The 26,313-nt window shown below is 39.5% G+C and overlaps 1 protein-coding gene and 1 non-coding gene across 2 annotated transcripts; one reads left to right on the forward strand and one right to left on the reverse strand.

Annotated features, from left to right (window-relative positions):
- Nucleotides 1–8,103: 8,103 nt before the first annotated feature.
- LOC130980976 (uncharacterized) lies at nt 8,104–8,745 on the reverse strand. The gene has a single exon (XM_057904616.1). It carries the CDS (start codon nt 8,743–8,745, stop codon nt 8,104–8,106), a length of 642 nt encoding a protein of 213 aa, XP_057760599.1.
- Nucleotides 8,746–18,489: 9,744 nt separating this feature from the next.
- LOC130983322 (small nucleolar RNA R71) lies at nt 18,490–18,597 on the forward strand. Its single transcript, XR_009087318.1, has one exon. It is a non-coding gene; the product is annotated as a small nucleolar RNA R71 (small nucleolar RNA).
- Nucleotides 18,598–26,313: the final 7,716 nt, after the last annotated feature.

A 26,313-nucleotide genomic window follows, 5' to 3' on the forward strand; every position in this document is an offset into this window, starting at 1 on the left:
ATTAATCAGAGATTTTCCATGAGATTTTTGAGTTTAAGAAACAGAGAAATAAATGATTGAGAATTTATGTAATTTAAATAAAAGCCTTGACTGGGAGAAGATTAAAAGGAAGTTATATCCCTGTTGAACTCTCTCAAGTGTAATAATAAAAGGGTTGTTATCCTACTTAGTTATCCCTTATATAATAAGAGAAAGTCTAGTACTCTCAAATTATTCCTATCGCTTGCGTCCTAATCCTTTCTTAAGAAGGGATTAAAGTCGAAGATAGGAGAATTAGCCTACAACTTCCAATTAATATTAACACTTGAGTATTCCATCTCAAGGTTTTCCTTTTAATCAACTCCCAATCAAGTTAGGGAACTACTCCATTATCATGAATATAACTTTCACAGAATTAAGAGAGGAATAAAAGAAAGACATGATAACTAATAACTAAAATTCAATTAAAAGTAAAAATGGTTCTTTGCATTAATAAATCCCAAAATCATGAACATACTTATCTAAACAGAGTCAATGGGCAATAAAAGAGTAAAGAGTAGAGAGACAAACTAGAATGAGGAAGCTCCAACGGAGGTAATAAATCTTCTCAATATCCAAAGCAAAGCACTAAAACTCTACAACTATGAATGTGAAGAAAACCTAGAGGAAGAAGTAGAATTCTCACAAGATTCCCAAAACTAAACTAAAACTATGCTAATGAGAATGTGTGTTGAGTCTCTCCATGTTTCCTTGCTTTAGTCTGTGTTTCTAGGCCAAAAACTGGGTCAAAACACAGCCCGAAATTGCCCCCAATATTTTCTGTTAATTCTGCAGATTGTGCATGTCACGCATACGCGTCAGTCACGCGTTCGCGTTGTTGGTCGTTTTGGTGTGTCACGCATTCGCGTCAAGCACGCATTCGCGTCATATTGCAGAACTCTAATCCATGCGTACGAGTCAGGCACGTGGACGCATCACTACAATTTTTTACATGTCGCGCGCACGCGTGAGCCATGCGTGCGGGTCGCTGCTCGCTAGTTATCTCCTTAATTTCTTGTGTTCCTTCCATTTTTTTGCAAGCTTCCTCTCCATCCTCTAAGCCATTCCTGCCCTATAAAGCCTGAAACAGTTAACACATGGATCACGGCATCGAATGGTATAAAAGAAAATTAAAATACACAAATTAAAGACTTCTAGGAAGCAAGTTTTCAACCATAGATCAAGACTAGAAAGGAGTTGTAAAGCCATGCAAATCATATGAATGAGTGGGTAAAGACTTGATAAAAACCACTCAATTAAACACAAGATAAACCATAAAATAGTGGTTTATCAATCGTCAAGTAAAAACTCACAGTAGAGTGAGGTCGAATCCCACAGGGATTGGTTGGTTGATAAACTTTAATTAGAGGGGTGTTCTAGTTGAACTAAGCAGATTTGAATTTGGAAGTGCAGAAAATTAAATGGCGGGAAAAGTAAATTGCATGGAATAGTAAATGACGAAAAGTAAATAGCAGGAAATTAAAGTGCAGAATCTTAAATTATAGGAAAATAAATGGGAATGGGGTGATTAAGCATGAAAATAAATAGCAGAGAATAAAGAGAATGGGTAGATAAGAAATGGGGAGTTCATTGGGCTTAGGAGTTATTGCGTTCTCCAGATCAAGTTCATTTTCATCTCTTCCTCAATCAATGCATTCATTGATCTCCTTGGTAATCTTAAGTGATTGGATCCCAATTCCTTAGCAATCTAATCTCTCTAAGCTTGAACAATTGCCCAATTCCTTGATTTAATTGTTCATGGGAAAAGATGAAGTATGGTCACTAGTTATACCACACACCTTCATAGATCAAAGTATTGGTAGGATTACATGTCACGATATCCATCCAACCCACAACCTAATCCAGCATGAAAAAGCAACTCTAACATGATTTCCTCATTCCTTTCCCAAGGCTTAATGGAAATCCATGTATGAGTAGCTTCTTTCCCAAGACAACTACTCAATTTGATGAAGATCGAAAAGCTTTCAAGCAAAATCAAGAGAAAAGAAAGAAGAAGATGAATGAAAACTATTATTGATCCATTGATTTACAATAGAGCTCCCTAACCCAATGAAAGGGGTTTAGTTGTTCATAGCTCTAGAAATGGAATTTGGAAATGAAAAATACATTGCAACAAAACTAAATCTGAGAAGAAAGTAAAATGGGCAGAGTTACAGTACTCCAAAATGCTTAAGCCCCTTTCTAACTTAAACTCTACTCCATTTATAAACTTTCTTCTTTCAATCTTCAAGTACTTAGACTGGGCCCTCTGGCCTTTGTTGAAGCTTGTTGGAAGTGGCCTTTAGTTGCCTTTGATGGAGACGTTTGGGAGTTAATGTTCATACTCTACTTTTGTGCCTTTTTGTATTGAAGTTGGAATTGACGTTGGAGTTCAACGTTTGAGCTCAAATGTTGGGTTAAACGTTGACAAAGAAGGCTGGGGCGTTGGCCCTGAAGTTTAACCCAACGTTGGGCTCAACGCTGGACTTTAAGTTTGGAGTCCAACGTTCACTCATCCACGCGCATGCGTCGTTGATCTTTTTTCCAATCTCAAAAATTGAAATCTATCGCGCATGTTGGACTTAACGTTGGACCACCAACGTTGCCTCCAACGTTGGCACACTTTCAACCTCACGTTGAACCCATAGTTGGAGTCCAACTTTGGCTCCAACTATCGTCTCTTGATTTGAAGTTGGGGTCATAGTTGGAGTCCAACTTCAGCTCCAACTATGCACCTTCTTTATACCCAACATTTGAAGTAGCGTTTGAGGTCTAACTTGGGGCTCAAACGTTGCCTTCCTTTATAGTTTGAGTCATAGTTAGAGTCCAACTTTGGCTCTAACTATGCACCTTTCTTGGCAAACGTTTGAGGCAAGGTTGGAGGCCAACTTTGCACCTCTTTTGGCATGGATGTTGGACCTAATGTTGGAGCATCAACTTTGGCTCCAACGTTGGTGAGCCAGAGCCAACTTTGGCCACCAACGTTGCTTCCTCTTGATTCTTTCCATGGCTCTTTTTGTTGCTTGTTGCTCTCCCTTTCTTAACTTCCTTTCCACCTATCATCAAACAAACACTTGCATCAAAGTTTTCTATATTTCACAAGGTATTTACATCATTCAATGTTCAAGTAAAATTTGCATGAAAACCTCATTAAAAGCACATAAATAACTAAGTTTGATTGAATCAAGGTGTGCATGAAATCCTTATCCAAATACTTACTTATAACTCAAGAAAGTACATAAAACCTAATGAAAAGAAAAGAAAAGAAAAAGGCTAGTGAAACTAGCCTATGATGCCTTGGCATCACAACACCAAACTTAAATCTTGCTTGCCCCAAGCAAGCACTAAAACATGAGAAAAATGAATGAAAATAGAGAGGGATATGAAGCGTTATTGAAAAGCAATTGAACTTGGTTCATGGGTTTCATGCAAGATATATTTCCAGCTCAACTCTTATTGGTTTTAAGGTGTGAGATGTCCTTTTGAGTTCCAAGCAAGATGCTACTATGACCCTTGTTATTCCTTGATCCTTGGTGTTTGCTTTTTTCACTTAGAAACTTATTCTTTATTTGTAGCTCAGTGCTCTGTGTTGAGGAAACTTTTTAACTACGTTTTCAGTCAACACTCCCGACCCAGATGGCTCAAGGTGCTGGGTGATAAAGCACCCCTCGGACCTACTAACTCAAGCCTCTCCTTATAACATACACACTACAGACACTTGGCTCAAATTTTTATCCTAGAGACATTGGTGCCCAACACCTCTTTGGGTTACTAAATGCCTTGTAACTAGGTTACTCTTGATAGTGGACTTTTGGTTGATAATTCCGGGTTAGTTAACCCAAGTTACCAAGTGTTAAAACACTCCTTAGAACCTATTCATCCAAGTAGATCCAAGTACAAAGGCACCACAGGCATGTGCCTCCAAGTTTTAGCTATTGGTGCCTAGCTTATTCTTTGTTTCTTTCATCTTTGTTTACCAATATTTGGGCTGCCGTTGGAGGTCCAACTTTGCCTCCAGCATTGGCTTTTCTTGTTTCCTTTTTGTTTTTTCTTTCTTCCAAGGCTTTGTTATTTTCAAGGGTTCATAAGCATCAACTAGTTCATACTATAGAGGACATTCTACCCTTTTATTTTTATTTGCTGAGCTTACTAAACAATCACACACACACACCACCACTAATCCTTATTCTAATTCCTTCTAATTTTGGACTTTCACGTTTCATGTTCCAAACATTTTCTTTTATTCAATTAAAACAACCAGGGGATAAGACAAACATTCAAGCACAATGAAAGTGAAGCATACACACCTAGGCTAGCACACTTAAGATAGAATTAAACAAAACAACACAACAGAATTCAAAGCAACTAAAAGTTAACTATCAACTAAAAGAAATTGAACATGTTCTTTCTTATTTAAACAAGGAGCAATTCCACCTTTCATTTCTTTGCTTGCTCGCATTTCTTCTTCCTTTCTTCTTCTTGATTTCCTCCTTATTGACTACTTGTGCCATCTTTTTCTTTTTGTTTTCCTCTTAGCTTTGTCCAGAATCCAGCTTTTTTCATTTTTTTTTCACTGCTTCATCATGGCGCAATGCTCTCTCCACTTCCATATCACCTCGCTCCTTGAAGTATTCATCATAACTTGGAAATGCTGAGTTTAAACCGGGCATATGTTCCAGTATGTAACTGAGCTTGGTTTGAGGATTCATGTCATAATCTTGTTGATTTTCATATCATGCATTGTAAAGAGTGGTGACCTCCTTGAATGCTCTCATGCATCATTGTGATGTTGGACAAGTTCTTGCATTTGTTTTTCCAACTGGTCCTGCCTCTCTGTTACTCGGTTGATGAACTGAGAGAGTCTAGAGTATTGCTCATCCTGTTGTTCCACTATCTTCTCCTTCAAATCCTTTTGTTGAACAAACTTGATGTGCTTCTATTGTTGTTCTTGGCTTCGCCAAAACTGCCCTAACATCTCTTCAATGGTCTTATACAATTCACTCATATCTAGAGGTTCATGTGTTGAGTCTTGAGCTGGTTGTTCCTTTGGCTGCTTCCCTTCTTCCTGTTACTCCTCTTCTTGTAATTCCTCTACTTGTTGTTCCTCCATTCTTTTTCCCTTGTTTGGCCTTTTTTGATGTTGAGCCGTGGTAATATGTGTCATTCGTTTAAGAGTGATTGGCATGGTCGGATGTAGCCAAACAGGACTTGTATCTTCCAAAGGTACCCTAGCCTTCATGCATAAGCGGATGCTTGGGTAGTGTTCCGAGGGTTACCTGAAACTGAAGGTCAATCTCGGATGAGAGCTTTTGTGCTGGTCGATGCTGCTGTGTCAGACTTTCTGGATCTGGCGGTGCTGCTGATCCTTCGTCATTGGAGGGTGGCAGTACCTACAAAAGACTCTGATGCTTAAGTTAGCACGTGCTTTAGGCAGGTTTTTTGTGTAGAATCAGAGTGTCTATTATACCTGGGTGCTCCAGTGTATTTATAGTAGTCTGGGATGACCTCCCTTGAGATAAGTTTGTTATCTTATCTTATCTTTTGTGGGTGGAACCCATTTTCTTAGGCCAGTCGCCTTTTGGTGGGCTGTGATCCTCTACTTTGGGCCTACTTGGGCCCTTGTAGCAATTTGGCCGAGCTCTTTGGGTAGATGTCGGTGTCGACCAACCTTTGTAAGTCAGTTATTCTTTATCTTCCTCTAACCTGGCTTGCCTAGCTCGACCCGGGGTATGAACAGGTAGTGAAGCCACAATTCAGAGGAGCTCTTTTCATAAATCTTTTGAATATCATTAGCAATGAGCTCATGAACCTTAATTTCCCCTCCTACCATAATACAATGCACCAAAGTGGCTTGCTTGAAATTAACCTCTGAGGTGTTTATAGTGGCTAGGATGGATCTCTTGACGAGCTCGTACCATCCTTTGGCTTTTGGAGTGAGATCTCCTCTCTTGAGGAACTTTGGTGCTCCTTTAGCATGTCTCACCCAGTCAGTTCCGACTACACAAATATCACTGTCTATTTCATCACACTCCGGATCACCGTTCATCTTCTCATGAAAACTGGCTTTAGCGAAACGGACTTCCTTTAGGTCTAGAGCCTTCATGATAGCTTTTAGACTAAAATCCACTTCTACACCTCTTACAAAACTCTTATAAGAGGTGTCACCTTTTGTGTCCTTCCTTGCTGCATTGGCATAGAACTCCTTAACTATGTTAACATCGATCTTTGTGATTGGATTGATAAGGGTCTCCCCATTTTCTTTTTCTGATTATTTCCTTTATCTCTGAGCACCCATTCTCAAAAAGCAAGAATGGGATCTCTGCAAGGACTTTCTTGGATCTTATCCACTCATGGTGTACTTCATGGAAGGTTGATTTGAATCTCCATTCGTCATGGAGAACCTCTTCTTCTTCAACTGGTTCCTTTCCCTTCCTTCTCTTAAAGCTCGATAAAGATGCTATAGTTACTTTGACGGTGGCCTAATAGAATATATAGGATGAGGGAAGGTGTAGTGTAACATGAGGGTGTAGCTTAGAGGTGAAGCACAAAGTATGACTAAGAGAACAAGAAGTGGTATAACAAGATGGAGACGATTGTGGCATGGATTAAAGAAGGGTTACAAGAAGTGAACTATATGGCTTTGGATTGTGAAACTCGGTCATTATGGGGGTCTCTTTTATAGCAAGACTTAGTGAAAAATGAAGGGTGAGGATGCACTTCTAATGATGAAAAAGGGGTGGTGTGCATGTAGTATGGAGTAAGGACAAGGATTGTCTCTTCATTGGGGGTAGGTTCGGTCATTAAAGGAGGGCACACCTAACCACCCAAGATGCAGAATTTTTTCTTCGCAAGGGGCTCTTCCAAGGACATGTGACTTCTCTTTTCATCACATAAATAGCCGTGTCACTTCCTTGACTTGTCCTCTCTATCAATCTCTTGTTCCCTATACCTATTCACCAAAACAAGACAAAAGCATCAACACTTTACACTTGGTGGTAAAAGTAATAAAGGTGCGTGGTAACTAAAATTTGAAAATTTGGTTAAGTGTCTCTCATGAAACAATACTCGCCGTGACTTTAGTGTGCGTTTGTACACCCTTGGTGGACACTAAACTTAGTATTTGGAAATATGGTTCAAAGGATTAATTTACTTTCTAGAATGCAAATCTCATGAATTTTCTGAATTATCCTAGGTGAGTTCACACTAAATATTGTTTTCCACCAAGTAATGTCATTGAAAGTTCAACAAAATTTTTGCCACCTTTAATGGAATACTCATGAGAACACTTAGTTTTCTATCTTTAAACATGGATTCAAACAGAATGTAAAACATGGTTGCACTCTCATGGAATTCAAGACTTAGAACAAATTTGACTTTCATCAATTGTGTTCTTAGCATATATGGAACACCAAACTTAATGTTTGGCTATATAATTTAAGAAAGCATTTAGGTATATATCCTAAGATGTCTATATGATCATTACTTTTTGAAAACCACCTTAGGGTGCCTTTAGGCACACCAAAGTTAGAGATGGATCATATGCGTCAAGATATCATATGTAAGTGTCAAATTTGTTTATGAGAGCTTGAATTCATGCCAGGCAACCATTGATTATTCACATTAAAGCAATAAAAGCAAGGAAATTAAATTATAGGCTGCCTCCCATGGAGCGCTTCTTAAGCGTCATTAGCTTGACAGTTGGTCTCTATTAGGGAGGATTATGGTGCTTCAGGTCCTCTACTCGCACAGTGAAGCTATCTCCACTTGCTTCCTTGATGATTTCCACATGCTCCAAGGAGAGGATCTTTCTGACTGTGTATACAGGGGGTAACTGGGATGGAATGACAGGAAGATAAGGTGGAAGTAGTGGAAAATGGATTGATATCACCTTGGCCCCTGGTGAAAAATCCTCTATGGGAACCCTTTTTTTTTCCACCTCCTTGGAGTCTTCTTCTCCATTCTTTTTTCTCTTTCAAGTGATGCTTCAGCTAAACTTGTGTCAGGAGGGTCCTTCTTTCTTGTCTCAAGTGAGGGCTGTGACCCTAACTCCTCCTTAGTTTTCTTAGTCTGTAACACCATCTTTTCTTATTTCTTCTCTTTTAGGCATGACTTCAGATTCTCTGGGGCTGATTCATTGGGTTCTTCTTTCATGTTAGTATTACCAAAATCAATCTTCAAACATTCCTTCTCTTGATCTAGATCATGTGATGCTTTGAAGACATGGAAGGTGAGTTGCTCATCATGTATTCTCAGTATCAGCTCGCCTTGCTCTACATCTATTAGTGCCCTGGCGGTGGCTAGGAATGGTCTGCCCAGAATGATTGGGTGAAGGTAGCTTTCTTCCATCTCAAGAATAACAAAGTCTGTAGGTAGGAAGTACATTCCAACCTTCACCAATATGTTTTCAACCACTCCTAGTGCTCGTTTCTGTGTTTTGTTGGCCAACTGGAGGATCACATCTGTGGGTTTCAACTTATTAATTTTCAACTTCTTCATGAGAGATAGGGGCATTACATTTATGCTTGCTCCCAAGTCACAAAACCCTCTATCAATCATTGTCTCTCCTATGGTACACGAGATGTGAAAGCTCCCTGGGTCCTTCTTCTTTGTAGGCAAGTCTTTTTGTATGATGGCACTATATTCCTTATTCATAACCACTATTTGTCCTCCTTTCAGGGTGCTCTTCTTGGTTAGCAACTCCTTCATACACTTAATATATGTGGGCATCTGTTACAGGGTCTCAAGGAAAGGAATTTTGACATGAAGATACTTAAATACATCCAGGAATATAGTGTATGTTCTCTCCCTCTCACCAGCTCTGAGTCTGTGGGGGAATGGTGCTTGCGGCACATAAGGCTTAAGGACTTCTTTCTCTTTTGGTTTCTTCATTTGTTCATGGTTAGTCAATTGTTCTGCTTCTTCCATCTTCTCCTTTGGAGTTTCTTGGCTATGCTCTGATGGACTGTTACTTTCTTTCTCTATATCCTCTTCATTTGCAAAGGTAATTGCCTTGCATTCTTCCCATCTCACCTTTTTTGCTTCTCCTCTTGGGTTCTTCTCAGTGTCACTTGGAATGCTATCAGTGGACTTAGGAATTTGCTGAGACAAATACCCTACTTGGGACTTGAGCTTTTGATGGTTTCTCCTCGACGTTTCATACTCTCCCTTACTTCCTCCTTGAATGTTATGTTGTCATGACTTTCTTTACAAAGATTTTCCAGCAAGGCTTCAATCTTGGACATCTTATCCTCCAATCATGGTGGTGTGTTGGAGTTTTGGGGTTAAGAGTGATTATTTTGGATTTGATATGGAGGCTGGGAATAGGTGTTTTGTGGGATTTGGCAAGATCTCTGGTTGGGTTGTTGATATGGTGGGTTGTTATAATGATTGTGGTTATGAGGCCTTTGGTCTTGGCTCTGGTTTTGTTGATTTCCCCAACTAAAGTTTGGGTGGTTCTTCCAACCAGGATTGTATGTCTTTGAGTATGGGTCATGGGCTTGTCTTGATGGATTTCCAATGTAGTTGGCCTGCTCCTATTCACCTTCTTCCTCTGCAATAACCTCTTCTTGGGCTGGTGGTAAGGTGTTGATTGCTGCAACTTGGTTATTTTCCATCTTCTTAGTTAGGTCAGCCAATTACTTAGCAATCATCTTGTTTTGAGCCAAAATTGCATCCATGTTGTTCAACTCCATAACTCCTATATTGTTGCGCCTCTCAGAGGCATAAAAATATTCATTATTAGCCACTATTTCAATGACATCAATCGCTTCCTCTATTGTTTTCTTCTTATTGAGAGAGCCTTCAGAAGAATGGTCCAGAGCATTCTTTGACTCATATGATAACCCTTCATAGAAGATATGCAGTTGCACCCACTCATTGAACATATCAAGGGGACACTTCCTGGTCAAGTCTTTATACCTTTCCCATTCTTCATAAAGTGTTTCCCCTTCTTGTTGTCTGAATGTTTGAACCTCTGTTCTCAGCCTATTGACTCTTTGTGGAGGGTAGAACTGTGCCAGGAATTTGTTTACCATATCTCCCAAAGTTGTGAGGCTTTTCTTAGGGAATAATTCTAGCCACTTAGATGGCTTGTCCCTGAGAAAGAATGGGAACAGTAGCAATCTGTAGGCATCAGGATGAACATCATTAGATTTTACTGTATCACATATCCTTAGGAATGTGGTGAGATATTGGTTCAGGTCTTCTTGGGCACTTCCTCCAAAAGAACAATTATTTTGGACAAGGGTGATGAGTTGTGGCTTTAATTGGAAATTTTTGGCATGGATGGTTGGCTTTAGAATGCTTCTCCCGCAATTCCCAGGGTTGGGATTGATGTAGGAACCAAGCACTCTCCTCTCTTGTGGTGCATGATTACCAGCACCTTCTCCAGCAAGGTTGTGAACCTCTTCCTCCATAACAATTAGCAAGGTTGTGAACCTCTTCTACTTATCATACAATTAGCAAAACAACAGCAAATAGCAAGTGAAGAGTTCACATTTAATGAAAATTTTGGTTAGAGAAATTAAACAAATAGTTAGTGGGATTAGTGAGTTAGTTGAGCTGGAAAGTAAATGAACTATGAAAATGACTGAAAGTGTAAAGAAAATAAAAGTAAACAACAAAAGAAAAGAAAAATGCTCAATCTAGTTATCCTCCAATTTAGTCATTGTCAATAGAAAACCAATCCCCAGCAACGACGCCATAAATTTGATGCACGAAAACTTGTCTCTCATCAAATTTCCACTGGCAAGTGCACCGGATTATCGGCAAGTAAGAACTCACAGTAGAGTGAGGTCGAATCCCACAGAGATTGGTTGGTTGATCAACTTTAATTAGATGGGTGTTCTAGTTGAACTAAGTAGATTTGAATTTGGAAATACAGAAAATTAAATGGCGGAAAAAGTAAATTGCATGGAATTGTAAATGACGGAAAGTAAATAGCAGGAAATTAAAGTGCAGAATCTTAAATTGTAGGAAAATAAATACGAACGGGGTGATTAAGCATGAAAATAAACAGCAGAGAATAAAGAGAATAGGTCGATCAGAAATGGGGAGTTCATTGGACTTAGGAGATGTTGCATTCTCCGGATCAAGTTCATTTTCATCTCTTCCTCAATCAATGTATTCATTGATCTCCTTGGTAATCTTAAGTGATAGGATCCCAATTCCTTGGCAATCCAATCTCTCTAAGCTTAAACCATTGCCCAATTCTTTGATTTAATTGCTCATGGGAATAGATGAAGTATGGTCACTAATTATACCACACACCTTCATAGATCAAAATATTGGTAGGATTACATGTCACGATATCCATCCAACCCACAACCTAATCCAGCATGAGAAAGCATTTCTAGCATGATTTCCTCATTCCTTTTCCAAGGCTCAAAGGAAATCCAAGTATGAGTAGCTTATTTCCCAAGACAACTACTCAATTTGATGAAGATTGAAAGGCTTTCTAGCAAAATCAAGAGAAAAGAAAGAAGAAGATGAATGAAAACTATTATTAATCCATTGAATTACAATAGAGCTCCCTAACCCAATGAAAGGGGTTTAGTTGTTCATAGCTTTGGAAATGGAAGTTGGAAATAAAAAATACATTGCAACAAAACTATATCTGAGAAGAAAGTAAAATGGGTAGAGTTAGAGTACTCCGAAATGCGTAAGCCCCCTTTCTAACATAAACTGTACTCTATTTATACATTTTCTTCTTTCAAGCTTCAAGTACTTGGACTAAGCCCTCTGGCATTTGTTGAATCTAGTTGGAAGTGGCCTTTAGTTGCCTTTGATGGAGACGTTTGGGAGTTAACGTTCATACTCTGCTTTTGTGCCTTTTTGTTTTGAAGTTGGAATTGACGTTGGAGTTCAACGTTTGAGCTCAAATGCTTGGTTCAACGTTGCCAAACAAGGCTGGGGCATTGGCCCTTGAAATTTAACCCAGCATTGGGCTCAACGTTGGACCTTAAGATGGAGTCCAGTGTTAGCTCATCCACGCGTACTCGTGCACCACACGTGCACGCCGATTGGCAAAAACGCGCACCCACACATACGCATGACCCACGCGTACGCATCGCTGCTCGTTTTTCCAATCTCAAAAATTAAAATCCATCACACAAGTTGGACATAACGTTGGACCACCAATGTTGCCTCCAACATTGGCACACTTTCAGCCTCACGTTGGACCCATAGTTGGAGTCCAACTTTGGCTGCAACTATGGTCTCTTGATTTGAAGTTGGAGTCATAGTTGGAGTTCAACTTCAGCTCCAACTATGCACCTTCTTTATACCCAACGTTTGAGGTAGCGTTTGAGGTCCAACTTGGGGCTCAAATGTTGCCTTCCTTTATAGTTTGACTCATAGTTGGAGTCTAACTATGGCTCCAACCATGCACCTTTCTTGGACAACTGGTGCACGAAATTGTGATCATCAATGGCGCCATCAACATGGTATGCTCAATTGCAATCTCAACTCTTTATCACAACTTCGCATAACTAACCAGCAAGTGCACTGGGTCATCCAAGTAATAAACCTTACGCGAGTAAGGGTCGATCCCACGGAGATTGTTGGTATGAAGCAAGCTATGGTCACCTTGTAAATCTCAGTCAGGCAGACTCAAATGGTCATGAATGATATATGAATAAAGCATAAAGTAAAGATAGAGATACTTATGTAATTCATTGGTGAGAATTTCAGATAAGCGTATGGAGATGCTTTGTCCTTTCCGTCTCTCTGCTTTCCTACTGTCTTCATCCAATCCTTCTTACTCCTTTCCATGGCAAGCTGTATGTTGGGCATCACCGTTGTCAGTGGCTACAATTCCACCATCTCAGCAAAAATGTTCAACACACCCTGTCACGGCACGGCTAATCATCTGTCGGTTCTCAATCAGGTTGGAATAGAATCCATTGATTCTTTTACATCTGTCACTAACGCCCAGCCTTCAGGAGTTTGAAACTCGTCACAGTCATTCAATCATGGAATCCTACTCAGAATACCACAGACAAGGTTTAGACCTTCCAGATTCTCTTGAATGCCACCATCAATTCTAGCTTATACCACGAGGATTCCGATTAAGGGATCCAAGAGATATCCACCCAATCTAAGGTAGAACGGAGGTGGTTGTCAGGCACACGTTCATAGGGGAGAATGATGATGAGTGTCACGTATCATCACATTCATCAAGTTGAAGAACAAGTGATATCTTAGAACAAGAACAAGCTGAATTGAATAGAAGAACAATAGTAATTGCATTAATACTCGAGGTACAGCAGAGCTCCACACTTTAATCTATGGTGTGTAGAAACTCCACCGTTGAAAATACATAAGAACAAGGTCTAGTCATGGCCGAATGGCCAGCCCCCAAAACGTGATCAAAAGATTCAAAGATCTAAAGTTGATCAAAGATCCAAAGATGAAAATACAATAGCAAAATGTCTTATATGTAGAGAACTAGTAGCCTAGGGTTTACAGAAATGAGTAAATGACATAAAAATCCACTTCCGGGCCCACTTGGTGTGTGCTTGGGCTGAGCGTTGAAGCTTTCATATGTAGAGACTTTGCTTGGAGTTAAACGCCAGCTTTTGTGCCAGTTTGGGCGTTTAACTCCCATTCTTGTGCCAGTTCCGATGTTTAACGCCGGGCAGTTTTGAGCTGATTCAGAACGCCGGTTTGGGCCATCAAATCTCAGGAAAAGTATGGACTATTATCATTGCTGAAAAGCCCAGGATGTCGACTTTCCAACGCCGTTGAGAGCGCGCCAATTGGGCTTCTGTAGCTCTAGAAAATCCACTTCAAGTGCAGGGAGGTCAGAATCCAACAGCATCTGCAGTCCTTTTCAGCCTCTGAATCAGATTTTTGTTTAGGTCCCTCAATTTCAGCCAGAAAATACCTGAAATCACAGAAAAACACACAAACTCATAGTAAAGTCCAGAAAAGTGAATTTTAACTAAAAACTAATAAAAATATAATAAAAACTAACTAAAACATACTAAAAACATACTAAAACCAATGCCAAAAACGTATAAATTATCCGCTCATCACAACACCAAACTTTATAGGAACTCAAAATCCAGATAGTGTTATTGATTCTCCTAGTTAAGTATGATGATTCTTGAACACAGCTACTTTATGAGTCTTGGCCGTGGCCAAATCACTCTGTCTTCCAGTATTACCACCGGATACATACATGCCACAGACACATAATTGGGTGAACCTTTTCAGATTGTGACTCAGTTTTGCTAGAGCCCTCAATTAGAGGTGTCCAGGGTTCTTAAGCACACTCTTTTTGCCTTGGATCACAACTTCATTAATTTTTTTCTTTTTCCTTTTTTTCCCTTTTTTTTCGTTTTTTTTTCGTTTTTCTCTCTTTTTTTTCGTTTTTCTCTCTTTTTTTTGTATTCACTGCTTTTTCTTGCTTCAAGAATCATTTTTTATGATTTTTCAGATCCTCAGTAATATGTCTCCTTTTTCATCATTCTTTCAACAGCCAACCATTCATGAACAACAAATTCAAAAGACATATGCACTGTTCAAGCATACATTCAGAAACCAAAATATTGCCACCACATCAAGATAATTAATCTGTTATAAAATTCAAAATTCATGCAATTCTTCTCTTTTTCAATTAAGAATATTTTTCATTCAAGAAAGGTGATGGATTCATAGGACATTCATAACTTTAAGGCATAGACACTAAGACACTAATGATCATAAGACACAAACATAGATAAACATAAGCATGAAAATTCGAAAAATAGGAAAATAAAGAACAAGGAAATTAAAGAACGGGTCCACCTTAGTGATGGCGGCTTGTTCTTCCTCTTGAAGATCTTATGGAGTGCTTGAGCTCCTCAATGTCTCTTCCTTGCCTTTGTTGTTCCTCTCTCATGATTCTTTGATCTTCTCTAACTTCATGGAGGAGGATGGAATGTTCTTGGTGCTCCACCCTTAGTTGTCCCATGTTGGAACTCAATTCTCCTAGGGAGGTGTTGATTTGCTCCCAATAGTTTTGTGGAGGAAAGTGCATCCCTTGAGGTATCTCAGGGATTTCATGATGAGTAGGATCTCTTGTTTGCTCCATCCTTTTCTTAGTGATGGGCTTGTCCTCATAATGAGGATGTCTCCCTCTATGTCAACTCCAACTGAATAACAGAGGTGACAAATGAGATGAGGAAAGGCTAACCTTGCCAAGGTAGAGGACTTGTCCGCCACCTTATAAAGTTCTTGGGATATGACCTAATGAACTTCTACTTCCTCTCCAATCATGATGCTATTAATCATGATAGCCCGGTCTATAGTAACTTCAGACCGGTTGCTAGTGGGAATGATTGAGCGTTGGATAAACTCCAACCATCCCCTAGCCACGGGCTTGAGGTCATGCCTTCTCAGTTGAACCGGCTTCCCTCTTGAATCTCTCTTCCATTGAGCGCCCTCTTCACAAATGTCTATAAGGACTTGGTCCAACCTTTGATCAAAGTTGACCCTTCTAGTGTAAGGGTGTTCATCTCCTTGCATCATGGGCAAGTTGAATGCCAACCTTACATTTTCTGGACTAAAATCTAAGCATTTCCCCCGAACCATTGTAAGCCAATTCTTTGGGTTCGGGTTCACACTTTGATCATGGCTCTTGGTGATCCATGCATTGGCATAGAACTCTTGAACCATTAAGATTCTGACTTGTTGAATGGGGTTGGAAAGAACTTCCCAACCTCTTTTTTGGATCTCATGTTGGATCTCCGGATATTCACTCTTTTTGAGTTTGAAAGGGACCTCAGGGATCACTTTCTTCAAGGCCACAACTTCATAGAAGTGGTCTTGATGCACCCTTGAGATGAATCTCTCTATCTCCCATGACTCGGAGGTGGAAGCTTTTGCCTTCCCTTTCCTCTTTCTAGAGGTTTCTCCGGCCTTGGATGCCATAAATGGTTATGGAAAAACAAAAAGCAATGCTTTTACCACACCAAACTTAAAAGGTTTGCTCGTCCTCGAGCAAAAGAAGAAAGAAGAGAGTAGAAGAAGAAGAAATAGAGGAGATGGAGATGGCTTTGTAGTTCAGCCAAAGGGGGAGAAGTAGTGTTTAGGTTGTATGAAAATGAAGGAGTGAAGATGGGTTTATATAGGGGTGGAGAGAGGGGTAGGGTTCGGTTATGAATGGGTGGGTTTGGGAGGGAAAGTGGTTTGAATTTGAATGGTGAGGTAGGTGGGGTTTTATGAAGGATGGATATGAGTGGTGAAGAGAAAGATGGGATTTGATAGGTGAGGGGTTTTTGGGGAAGAGTGGTTGAGGTGATTGGTGAATGGGTGAGGAAGAAGAGAGAGGGTGGTGGGGTAGGTGGGGATCCTGTGGGGTCCCCAGATCCTGAGGTGTCAAGGAAAATTCATCCCTGTACCAAGTGGCGAGCAAAAATGCTCTTCATGCCAATTCTGGCGTTAAACGCCGGGCTGGTGCCCATTTCTGGCGTTTAACGCCAACTTCTTGCCCTTTCCTGGTGTTTAACGCTAGTCTGGTGCCCCTTTCTGGCGTTCAACGCCCAGAATGGTGCCAGACTGGGTGTTAAACGCCCATTTGCTGCCCTTACTGGCGTTTAAATGCCAGCAAGATTTTCCTCCAGGGTGTGCTGTTTTTCTTTCTCATTTTCATTCTGTTTTTGCTTTTTCAATTGATTTTGTGACTTCTCATGATCATCAACCTACCGAAAACATAAAATAACAAAGGAAAATAGATAATTCTAACATTGGGTTGCCTCCCAACAAGCGCTTCTTTAATGTCAGTAGCTTGACAGTGGGCTCTCATGGAGCCTCACAGATACTTAGAGCAATGTTGGAACCTCCCAACACCAAACTTAGAGTTTGAATGTGGGGGTTCAACACCAAACTTAGAAGTTGGTTGTGGCCTCCCAACACCAAACTTAGAGTTTGGCTGTGGGGGCTCTGTTTGGCTCTGTTTTGAGAGAAGCTCTTCATGCTTCCTCTCCATGGTAACAGAGGGATATCCTTGAGCCTTAAACACAAGGGATTCTTCATTCACTTGAATGATCAATTATCCTCTGTCCACATCAATCACAGCCTTTGTTGTGGCTAGGAAGGGTCTGCCAAGGATGATGGATTCATCCATGCACTTCCAAGTCTCTAGGACTATGAAATCAGCAGGAATGCAATGGTCTTCAATCTTTACCAGAACATCCTCTACAAGCCCATAAGCTTGTTTTCTTGAATTGTCTGCCATCTCTAGTGAGATTCTTACAGCTTGTACCTCAAAGATCCCTAGCTTCTCCATTACAGAGAGAGGCATGAGGTTTACACTTGACCCTAAGTAACACAAGGCCTTCTTGAAGGTCATGGTGCCTATGGCACAAGGTATTGAAAACTTTCCAGGGTCCTGTCTCTTTTGAGGTCATTTCTGCCTAGACAAGTCATCCAATTCTTTGGTGAGCAAAGGGGGTTCATCCTCCCAAGTCTCATTACCAAATAACTTGTCATTTAGCTTCATGATTGCTCCAAGGTACTTGGCAACTTGCTCTTCAGTGACATCTTCATTCTCTTCAGAGGAAGAATACTCATCAGAGCTCATGAATGGCAGAAGTAAATCCAATGAGCCTCAGATTCCCATGGTTCCTCATTAGGGAACTCATTGGAGGCCAGTGGATGTCCATTGAGGTCTTCCTCAGTGGTGTTCACTGCCTCTTCCTCCTCTCATAGTTCGGCCATGTGGATCATGTTAATGGCCTTGCATTCTCCTTTTGGATTCTCTTCTATATTGCTTGGAAGAGTACTAGGAGGAAGTTCAGTAACTTTCTTACTCAGCTGTCCCACTTGTGCCTCCAAATTCCTAATGGAGGACCTTGTTTCAGTCATGAAACTTTGAATGGTTTTGATTAGATCAGAGACCATGGTTGCTAAGTCAGAGTGGTTCTGCTTAGAATTCTCTGTCTGTTGCTGAGAAGATGATGGAAAAGGCTTGCCATTGCTAAACCTGTTTCTTCCACCATTATTATTGTTGAAACCTTGTTGAGGTCTCTGTTGATCCTTCCATGAGAGATTTAGATGATTTCTCCATGAAGAATTATAGGTGTTTCCATAGGGTTCTCCCATGTAATTCACCTCTTCCATTGATGGGTTCTCAGGATCATAAGCTTCTTCTTCAGATGAAGCGTCCTTAGTACTGCCTGGTGCAGCTTGCATTTCAGACAGACTTTGAGAAATTATATTGACTTGCTGAGTCAATATTTTGTTCTGAGCCAATATGGCATGCAGAGTATCAATCTCAAGAACTCCTTTCTTCTGATTCGTCCCATTGTTCACAGGATTCCTTTCAGAAGTGTACATGAATTGGTTATTTGCAACCATTTCAATAAGCTCTTGAGCTTCTGTAGGCGTCTTCTTCAGATGAAGAGATCCTCCAGCAGAACTATCCAATGACATCTTGGACAGTTCAGACAGACCATCATAGAAGATACCTATGATGCTCCATTCAGAAAGCATATCAGAAGGACACTTTCTGATCAATTGTTTGTATCTTTCCCAGGCTTCATAGAGGGATTCTCCTTCCTTCTGTTTGAAGGTTTGGACTTCCACTCTAAGCTTACTCAATTTTTGAGGTGGAAAGAACTTTGCCAAGAAGGCATTGACTAGATTTTCCCAAGGGTTCAGCCTTTCTTTAGGTTGTGAATCCAACCATATCCTAGCTCTGTCTCTCTTACAACAAAAGGGAATAGGATAAGTCTGTAGACCTCAGGGTCAACCCCATTAGTCTTGACAGTGTCAAAAATTTGCAAGAATTCAGCTAAAAACTAATGAGGATCTTCCAATGGAAGTCCATGGAACTTGCAATTCTGTTGCATTAGAGAAACTAATTGAGGCTTAAGCTTAAAGTTGTTTGCTTCAATGGCAGGGATAGAGATGCTTCTCCCATAGAAGTCAGGAGTAGGTGCAGTAAAGTCACCCAGCACCTTCCTTGCATTGTTGGCATTATTGTTGTTTTCGGCTGCCATGGGTTCTTTTTCTTTGAAGATTTCTGTTAAGTCCTCTACAGAGAGTTGTGCTTTAGCTTCTCTTAGCTTTCGTCTCAAGGTCCTTTCAGGTTCAGGGTCAGCCTCAACAAGAATGCTTTTGTCTTTGCTCCTATTCATATGAAAGAGAAGAGAACAAGAAAATATGGAATCCTCTATGTCACAGTATAGAGATTCCTTGAGGTGTCAGGGGAATAGAAAAATAGAAGGAAGAGGTAGAAGAATTTGAACTTATCAAGAAAGATGGAGTTCGAATTGTGCATTAAGGAGGAGTGTTAGTCCATAAATAGAAGGATGTGAGAAGAAGGGAAGAAATTTTCGAAAATTAAGTAAAAAAGATTTTAAAAACATTTTGAAAAATACTAATTGATTTTCGAAAACTAAGAGTGGAAAAGAAATCAAGTGATTTCTGAAAAAGATTTTAAAATTAGAAATAAAAAAGATATGATTGAAAACTATTTTGAAAAAGATGTGATTAGAAGATATGATTGAAAAGATATAGTTTTAGAAAGATATGATTGAGAAAATATGATTTGAAAAACAATTTAAAAAGATTTGATTTTAAAAATCAACGACTTGACTAACAAGAAAAGATATGATTCAGACATTAAACCTTTCTCAACAGAAAAGGCAACATATTTGAAATGTTGAATCAAATCATTAATTGTTAGCAAGTATTTTTGAAAAAAGGAAAGAAATTGATTTTGAAAATATATGATTGAAAAGATATGATTTGAAAAAGATTTGATTTTGAAAAATTTTGAAAACTTGAAAAAAAATTTGAGTTAAAAACAGAATCTTCCCTCTTGTGCCATCCTGGCGTCAAACGCCCAGAATGGTATACATTCTGGCATTTAACGCCCAAATCACTACCCTTTTGGGCGTTAAACGCCCAACCAGGCACCCTAGATGGCGTTTAAACGCCAGTTTTCCTTCTTCACTGGGCGTTTTGAACGTCCAGCCTTTTCTGTATAATTCCTCTGCTGTATGTTCTGAATCTTCAATTCTCTGTATTATTGACTTGAAAAGACACAAATTAAAATGTTTTTGGATTTTTAATAATGAGGAATAATCAAAATGCAACTAAAATCAAATAAACAATGCATGCAAGACACCAAACTTATAAGTTTGTATACTACTGACACTAACAAAATGAAAATGCATATGAGAAATAACAAAAATACTCAAGACAAGAGAATTTAAAGATTAGAGCAAGGAAATCATCAAGAACATCTTGAAGATCACTTAAGACACATGAATGAATGCAAGAAGAACAGAAACATGCAATTGACACCAAACTTAACATGAGACACTAGACTCAACAAGAAACATACAATATTTTTTGTTTTTATGATTTTGTAATTTTTTTTGTGCTTTTTCGAAAATTATGTGGAAAAGAAAATAAAGGTATCAAAATTCTTAATGAGAATTCTAGGAATCATGCAATGTTAGTCTAAAGCTTCAGTCTAAAGAAATTAGACATGGCTAGCCAAGCTTCAGCAGGACATTGCATTCAAGAGCTAAATTGATGAGAATCAATCAGCTTTGGTGATGATAATAACATCACCTTGAAACACTAGAATTCATTCTTAAGAACTCTGAAGAAAAATACCTAATCTAAGCAACAAGATGAACCGTCAGTTGTCAAAACTCAACAATCCCCGGCAACGGTGCCAAAAACTTGGTGCACGAAATTGTGATCATCAATGGCGCCATCAACATGGTACGCTCAATTGCAATCTCAACTCTTTATCACAACTTCGCACAACTAACCAGCAAGTGCACTGGGTCGTCCAAGTAATAAACCTTACGCGAGTAAGGGTCGATCTCACGGAGATTGTTGGTATGAAGCAAGCTATGGTCACCTTGTAAATCTCAGTCAGGCAGATTCAAATGGTCATGAATGATATATGAATAAAGAAAGTAAAGATAGAGATACTTATGTAATTCATTGGTGACAATTTCAGATAAGCGTATGGAGATGCTTTGTCCCTTCCGTCTCTCTGCTTTCCTACTATCCTCATCCAATCCTTCTTACTCCTTTCCATGGCAAGCTGTATGTTGGGCATCACCGTTGTCAGTGGCTACTGATGTGCGGAAAACAATCCAACACAAAACTCACCGGCAAGTGTACCGGGTCGCATCAAGTAATAATAACTCACATGAGTGAGGTCGATCCCACAGGGATTGAAGGATTGAGCAATTTTAGTTTAGTGGTTGATTTAGTCAAGCGAATCAAGTTTTAGTTGAGTGGGTTGTATTTAACAGAAGATAAATTGCTTGAAATGTAAAGGGAGAAGGGAAATTGCAGTAAATTAAAGGGCAGGAAAGTAAACTTGCAGAATCTTAAAGAACAAGAAAGTAAATGACTGAAACTTAAAGTGCAAGAAATGTAAATAGCAGTAACTTAAATGGCAAGAAATGTAAATTGCTTGAATGTAAAAGGGATTTGAGGACTGGGATTGCAAAAACTAAACAAAGAGAAATTAAATTGCAACAAGTAATTAAGTAGAAGATGAATTGGATCAAACAGAGATTCAAACAGAAAATGAAATTAAAGTGCAGCAGGGTTCACAGAAGAACCAAAAGTAAAATTAGGTCTCAGGTCTCAAGAGACTAGGTAGCAGAGCCTAGATCTCTATTTGCCTTCCTAGATCCAAGCTCTCAAAGCAATTGGTAGATAATTGAAGAAGAAGCAGTAAAAGTAACAGAAGTGAAATTGAATTGTGCAGAAAAAGATTTGAAGAGAGTTTGAATGGGAATTGAGACAGAATTTCCTCAATTTCTCACACCCAAAACTCAGAAACAGAAGAGTAGAATTGCCCGAGCAAGAATGAGGAAGGAGATCAGTCAATTCTCCCTTAATCCTCTGAACTCTCGGTCAAGTCTCTCAAGAACAATTGCCAGAAATTCAAAGCTCAAAGAGAGTGCAAAATTCCAGAAGCTAAGCCAAAGATAAGTCAAAAGGTCAAAAGTGAAAGTAAAGGTCCTAATTACAACAAATTAACTCCTATTTATACACTTTCTATTCTTGGATTTTTGGATTTGGATGGGCTTTTGAATTGGTGAAGAAATGAATTAAAATGGGGTTTTAATTTGAATTTTCGGCCCATGAAAAGTTGCTCCCAGGAGGCTGCCCTGCCTTTGTGGAGGGCAGGGCAGGAAAAATTGGTGTGCCAGAATGTGCCACGGTGCGTGCTTGGTGCTGCCAGGATTGAGCCTTGATGCGCAAAATGCTGCCCTGCCCTCGCGGAGGGCAGGGCAGGAAAAATTGGTGCTGCCAGGATTGTGATGGTGCGCCAGAATTGAGCCTTGGTGCGCCAGATTTGAGCCTTGGTGCGCCAGATCCATGCACCAACAAAATGCTGCCCTGCCCTCGCGGAGGGCAGGGCAGTGTTTCCACTTTGATGTCCCGTGTTCGAAACACGGCTGGAACACACGCTTAATTAATTTCCTTGGTTTCTTGGCACGGCACTCAACCTTAGTTCCTTGCTTCTTCTTTGTTCCGTGTTCGATTCTTGTGGAATGCATGGGTGACATTTTTCCTTTGATTTTCTTCCTTGGTGAGCCCGATACTGCCCTTGTGGAGGGCAGGGCAAGGTTCTCTTCTTCTTGGTTCCAAGGCACAATTTTGTGCTCTGCCCTTGTAGTGGGCAAGGCAGAGTTGCCTTCCTTGCTTGGTTCCCTTATGTTGCCCTCCTAGAGGGCAGTGTGCCCTTGTGGAGGGCAATGTTTGCCTCGCCCTTTGCATGCGGCACACTTCCTCTTGCTTTGACCACACTTTCCTTTCCTTGGGCTACACTTCTTAGGCCACGCTTTTCCTTTTCTTTTCTTTTCTTCACCTACAATAAACCAAAACAACCACTCAAAGTATCACTAAATTCAAGAGGCTTATAAATCAATTAAAACTCAATTAAAATTAGCTTAAACCTCATGGATTAACATTAATTTCATGGTGGTTGCTTGATTTAAAGAAGTTGTGCACTTTTACTCCAAATCACTTACTTAAGAAGCAAGAAAGTGCATAAAGACTAACAAAACAAGTGAAATTAGCTTGAAAAATGGGTATATGATGACTTGTCATCACAACACCAAACTTAAATCTTGCTTGTCCCCAAGCAAGCATCAAAAAATAAGAGTAAATGACATGAATAAGAAAAGAACACATATCCTTATTAGGCATATAGCAGAACTTGATTTATGGGGTCTTTATGCAGACAATGACAACTCACTTATTGTTGCTGCTACATAATACACATCTTTCCTCAAAGGCTTGCTAAACTTGTTGTTAGAAGACTCACTTTTTAATTACTCCCTTGTTAACTTTCCTTGGCTTACAATGCTTAACAAGCTTATTATTCTTTTGGAGGTTTGGTGTCAAATGTTGCAGTATTAGCCTTTGGCTTTATTTTCTTTTTCTTTTTACTCAACATCTTTCCACCACAGACACATGGCTCATTAATTCTTCCTAGGATCATTGATGCCCAGCATCTCTTTGGATAACTAAATGTTCTGTATCTAAGTTGCTCTTTATTGTGGATTTTCAATTGGCCATCCCAAATCAGTTGATCTAAGTGACCGGGTTTTAAAATACCCCTTAGAATTTACTCATCCAAGCATATCTTAGTACAAGAACACCACAGGCATATGTCCTAAGGTCCAAGCTATTGGTGTCCAACCTTTATTCTTTGTTTTTCTTGCCATTTTGGCTTTTTCTTTCCCTTTTCTTTCTGTTTTTGTTACCAAGGGCTTTTTCATTATTGATAAGAGTCTTTGTAACAGCAAGCTAACTCACAATTGAATGAGAATGATATTATGCAACAATTATTTCATGAGTTATGCATTTAATCAAACACATATACCACCACCAACTTCCATTCATGCTTATGCAACATTGGATATTTTACTTTTCAATTCAAACCAAACTCTTTTATTTAAGCATATGGGAAACAAAACAATTTTTAAATCTAAGTGATGGATAACAAGCATTGTGCAGACTTAGCATTTTTAACAAACAATTTCACTTGTAGCTAGATAAACACTTTAGCAAGACATACAATGGTTTCCAGATTCAAACATTTCACAGCAGCAAGGATTAAGTTTTAGATACAACCTTTGAAGTTGCAGCCCTTTGATTTTTCCTTCTGTTGTGTTTTCTTTGAGTTAAGATGCATAATGTCTTCAATTGTTGACTCATGTCCTGCATAATCCTCAAAGTTGCTTGCTTCTCAAGCCCTTAATTGTATGGTTAGTATGCATAAACTGAGTGTGATTCCAGGATTGATTTTTGGTGTAGGGACACCAAACTTAATTGTTTGCCACTACCTCAGATGCAACAAGTCAACCATATTTGAAACCATGTATCCTTGCTAAAGGTTAATGAAATTAAAGCTAGAAAACAATTCAACAGTTGAATAATGTGTTTGATTGCTTGGAGCTAGAATCATGCAAGAGGTGAGAATGTGTTTTTAAATGATATTTTTTGTGGAACACCAAACTTAGAAGTTTTCATTCTCCCTCAAATTGTTTTGGTGTGCAACACCAAACTTAGCTCCTTGCAATGCATACCAATTATTCAACATTTTTATTGAAAAAGCTATGAAAAAGAAAACTACCTCAGGTTGGGTTGCCTCCCAACAAGCGCTCTTTTATTGTCACTAGTTTGACATTGAACTCCCTTTAGGGTGGTTGATGTTGGTGATGTCTCAACTTGTCACCTCTCACTGTCAGCTTTCTCTGTGTGCCTTGATGCTCAATTTCCATATGCTCAAGAGAAAGTATTTGGTTGACAGTGTAATAATCTTCTGCTCCCTGCTGTTGATATACTAGTTGCACCTTATCACCTTTAGAAAATCCTTCATTTGGGATTTTCTTGTTCTTCCACCCTTTGTGAGCCTTTTTCTTGCTCTTCATCTTTTTCTTGCTTGTTGATCTTTCTTTCTTGACAGTTACTTGAGTTGTGATACCTTCCTTCTTGCTTATCACCCCTGCTTCCTTTTGAATCCCTTTTTCTTCTTGCATCTGTTTGTTTTTCTGTTCTACTTCCTTGTCAGTTGATTGCTTTGGAAGGAGATCATCACTCATTTTGCTTGTTTCTTCATCCCTTTGTAATTCTGGAAAGACTTTCAGGATGATGCTCTCTTCATGCATCCTGAGGGTTAACTCTCCTTGCTCTATATCCACAATGGCTCTAGCAGTGGCCAGAAATGGTCGACCAAGTATTATGGAGTCACTTCCATTTTCTGAAGAATCCAGGATCACAAAATCTGCCGGATAGATGAACTTGCCAACCTTAACTAAAAGGTTCTCAATTAGCCCTTTAGGATATACTACTGATTGGTCCACCAATTCCAAGGACATCTGTGTTGGTTTCACCTCCTCTATGCCAAGCTTTTTCACTAGAAAATATGGGATTAGATTTATGCTTGCTCCTAGATCGCACATCCCCTTGTTAATGAATAGGTTTCCAATAGTGCATGGTAAGAAGAAACCTCCAGGGTCTTCAAGCTTGGGAGGGAGTCCCTTTTTAATGAGTGCACTGCATTCTTCACTGAGCATTACAGTCTCCTTTTCATTCCACTGTCTCTTCTTGTTAATGAGCTCCTTTAAGAACTTGGCATATAAAGGCATTTGCTCCAATGCTTCAGCTAAAGGTATGTTGATCTCCAACTTCTTGAAAGTCTCAAGAAATTTGTGGAAATGCTGATCCTTTGTTTCCTTGTGAAATCTCTGTGGATAAGGCAGTGGTGGTGTTGAGCTCTTCTCCACTTGATGCTGTTTTGAAATTGGTTCTTCCCTGATTTGCTCTCCTTTCTTCAAATTCTGTGGCTTGTTGTCTTCCTCTATGAGTTTTTCTGGGACATTCTTGGTCATCATGTCCTTGTTGATGGCTTCATCATTCTTTGTTGGCTTAGTGTCATTATGCTTGGTTGCCCCTTGGTTACCATCTGTTAACACTTTTCCACTTCTTAGTTGCACAACCTTGCATTCTTCCTTTGGGTTGGGAATGGTGTCACTAGGTAGTGAACTTGATGGCTTCTCAACAGAAATCTGTTTGGAGATTTGTCCAATCTGCCTCTCTAGGTTCTTCATGGAGGCTTCTTGGTTCTTTGTTGTCAATTCTTGGTTCTTCATCAGTTTCTCCATGAGCAGCTCTAGATTAGTGATCCTCTGGGATTCTTGTGAAATTGGTTGGTTTTGGGGTGTTGATGGATGATGATAGGTATTTTGATTTGTTGGGTGGTTGTTAGGTGGATAATGGTTAGAGTTGGGGTAGTTATTTTGTGGTTTT

This window comes from Arachis stenosperma, chromosome 5 (genome assembly GCF_014773155.1).
Source record: "Arachis stenosperma cultivar V10309 chromosome 5, arast.V10309.gnm1.PFL2, whole genome shotgun sequence".
NCBI classification, from domain to species: domain Eukaryota; kingdom Viridiplantae; phylum Streptophyta; class Magnoliopsida; order Fabales; family Fabaceae; genus Arachis; species Arachis stenosperma.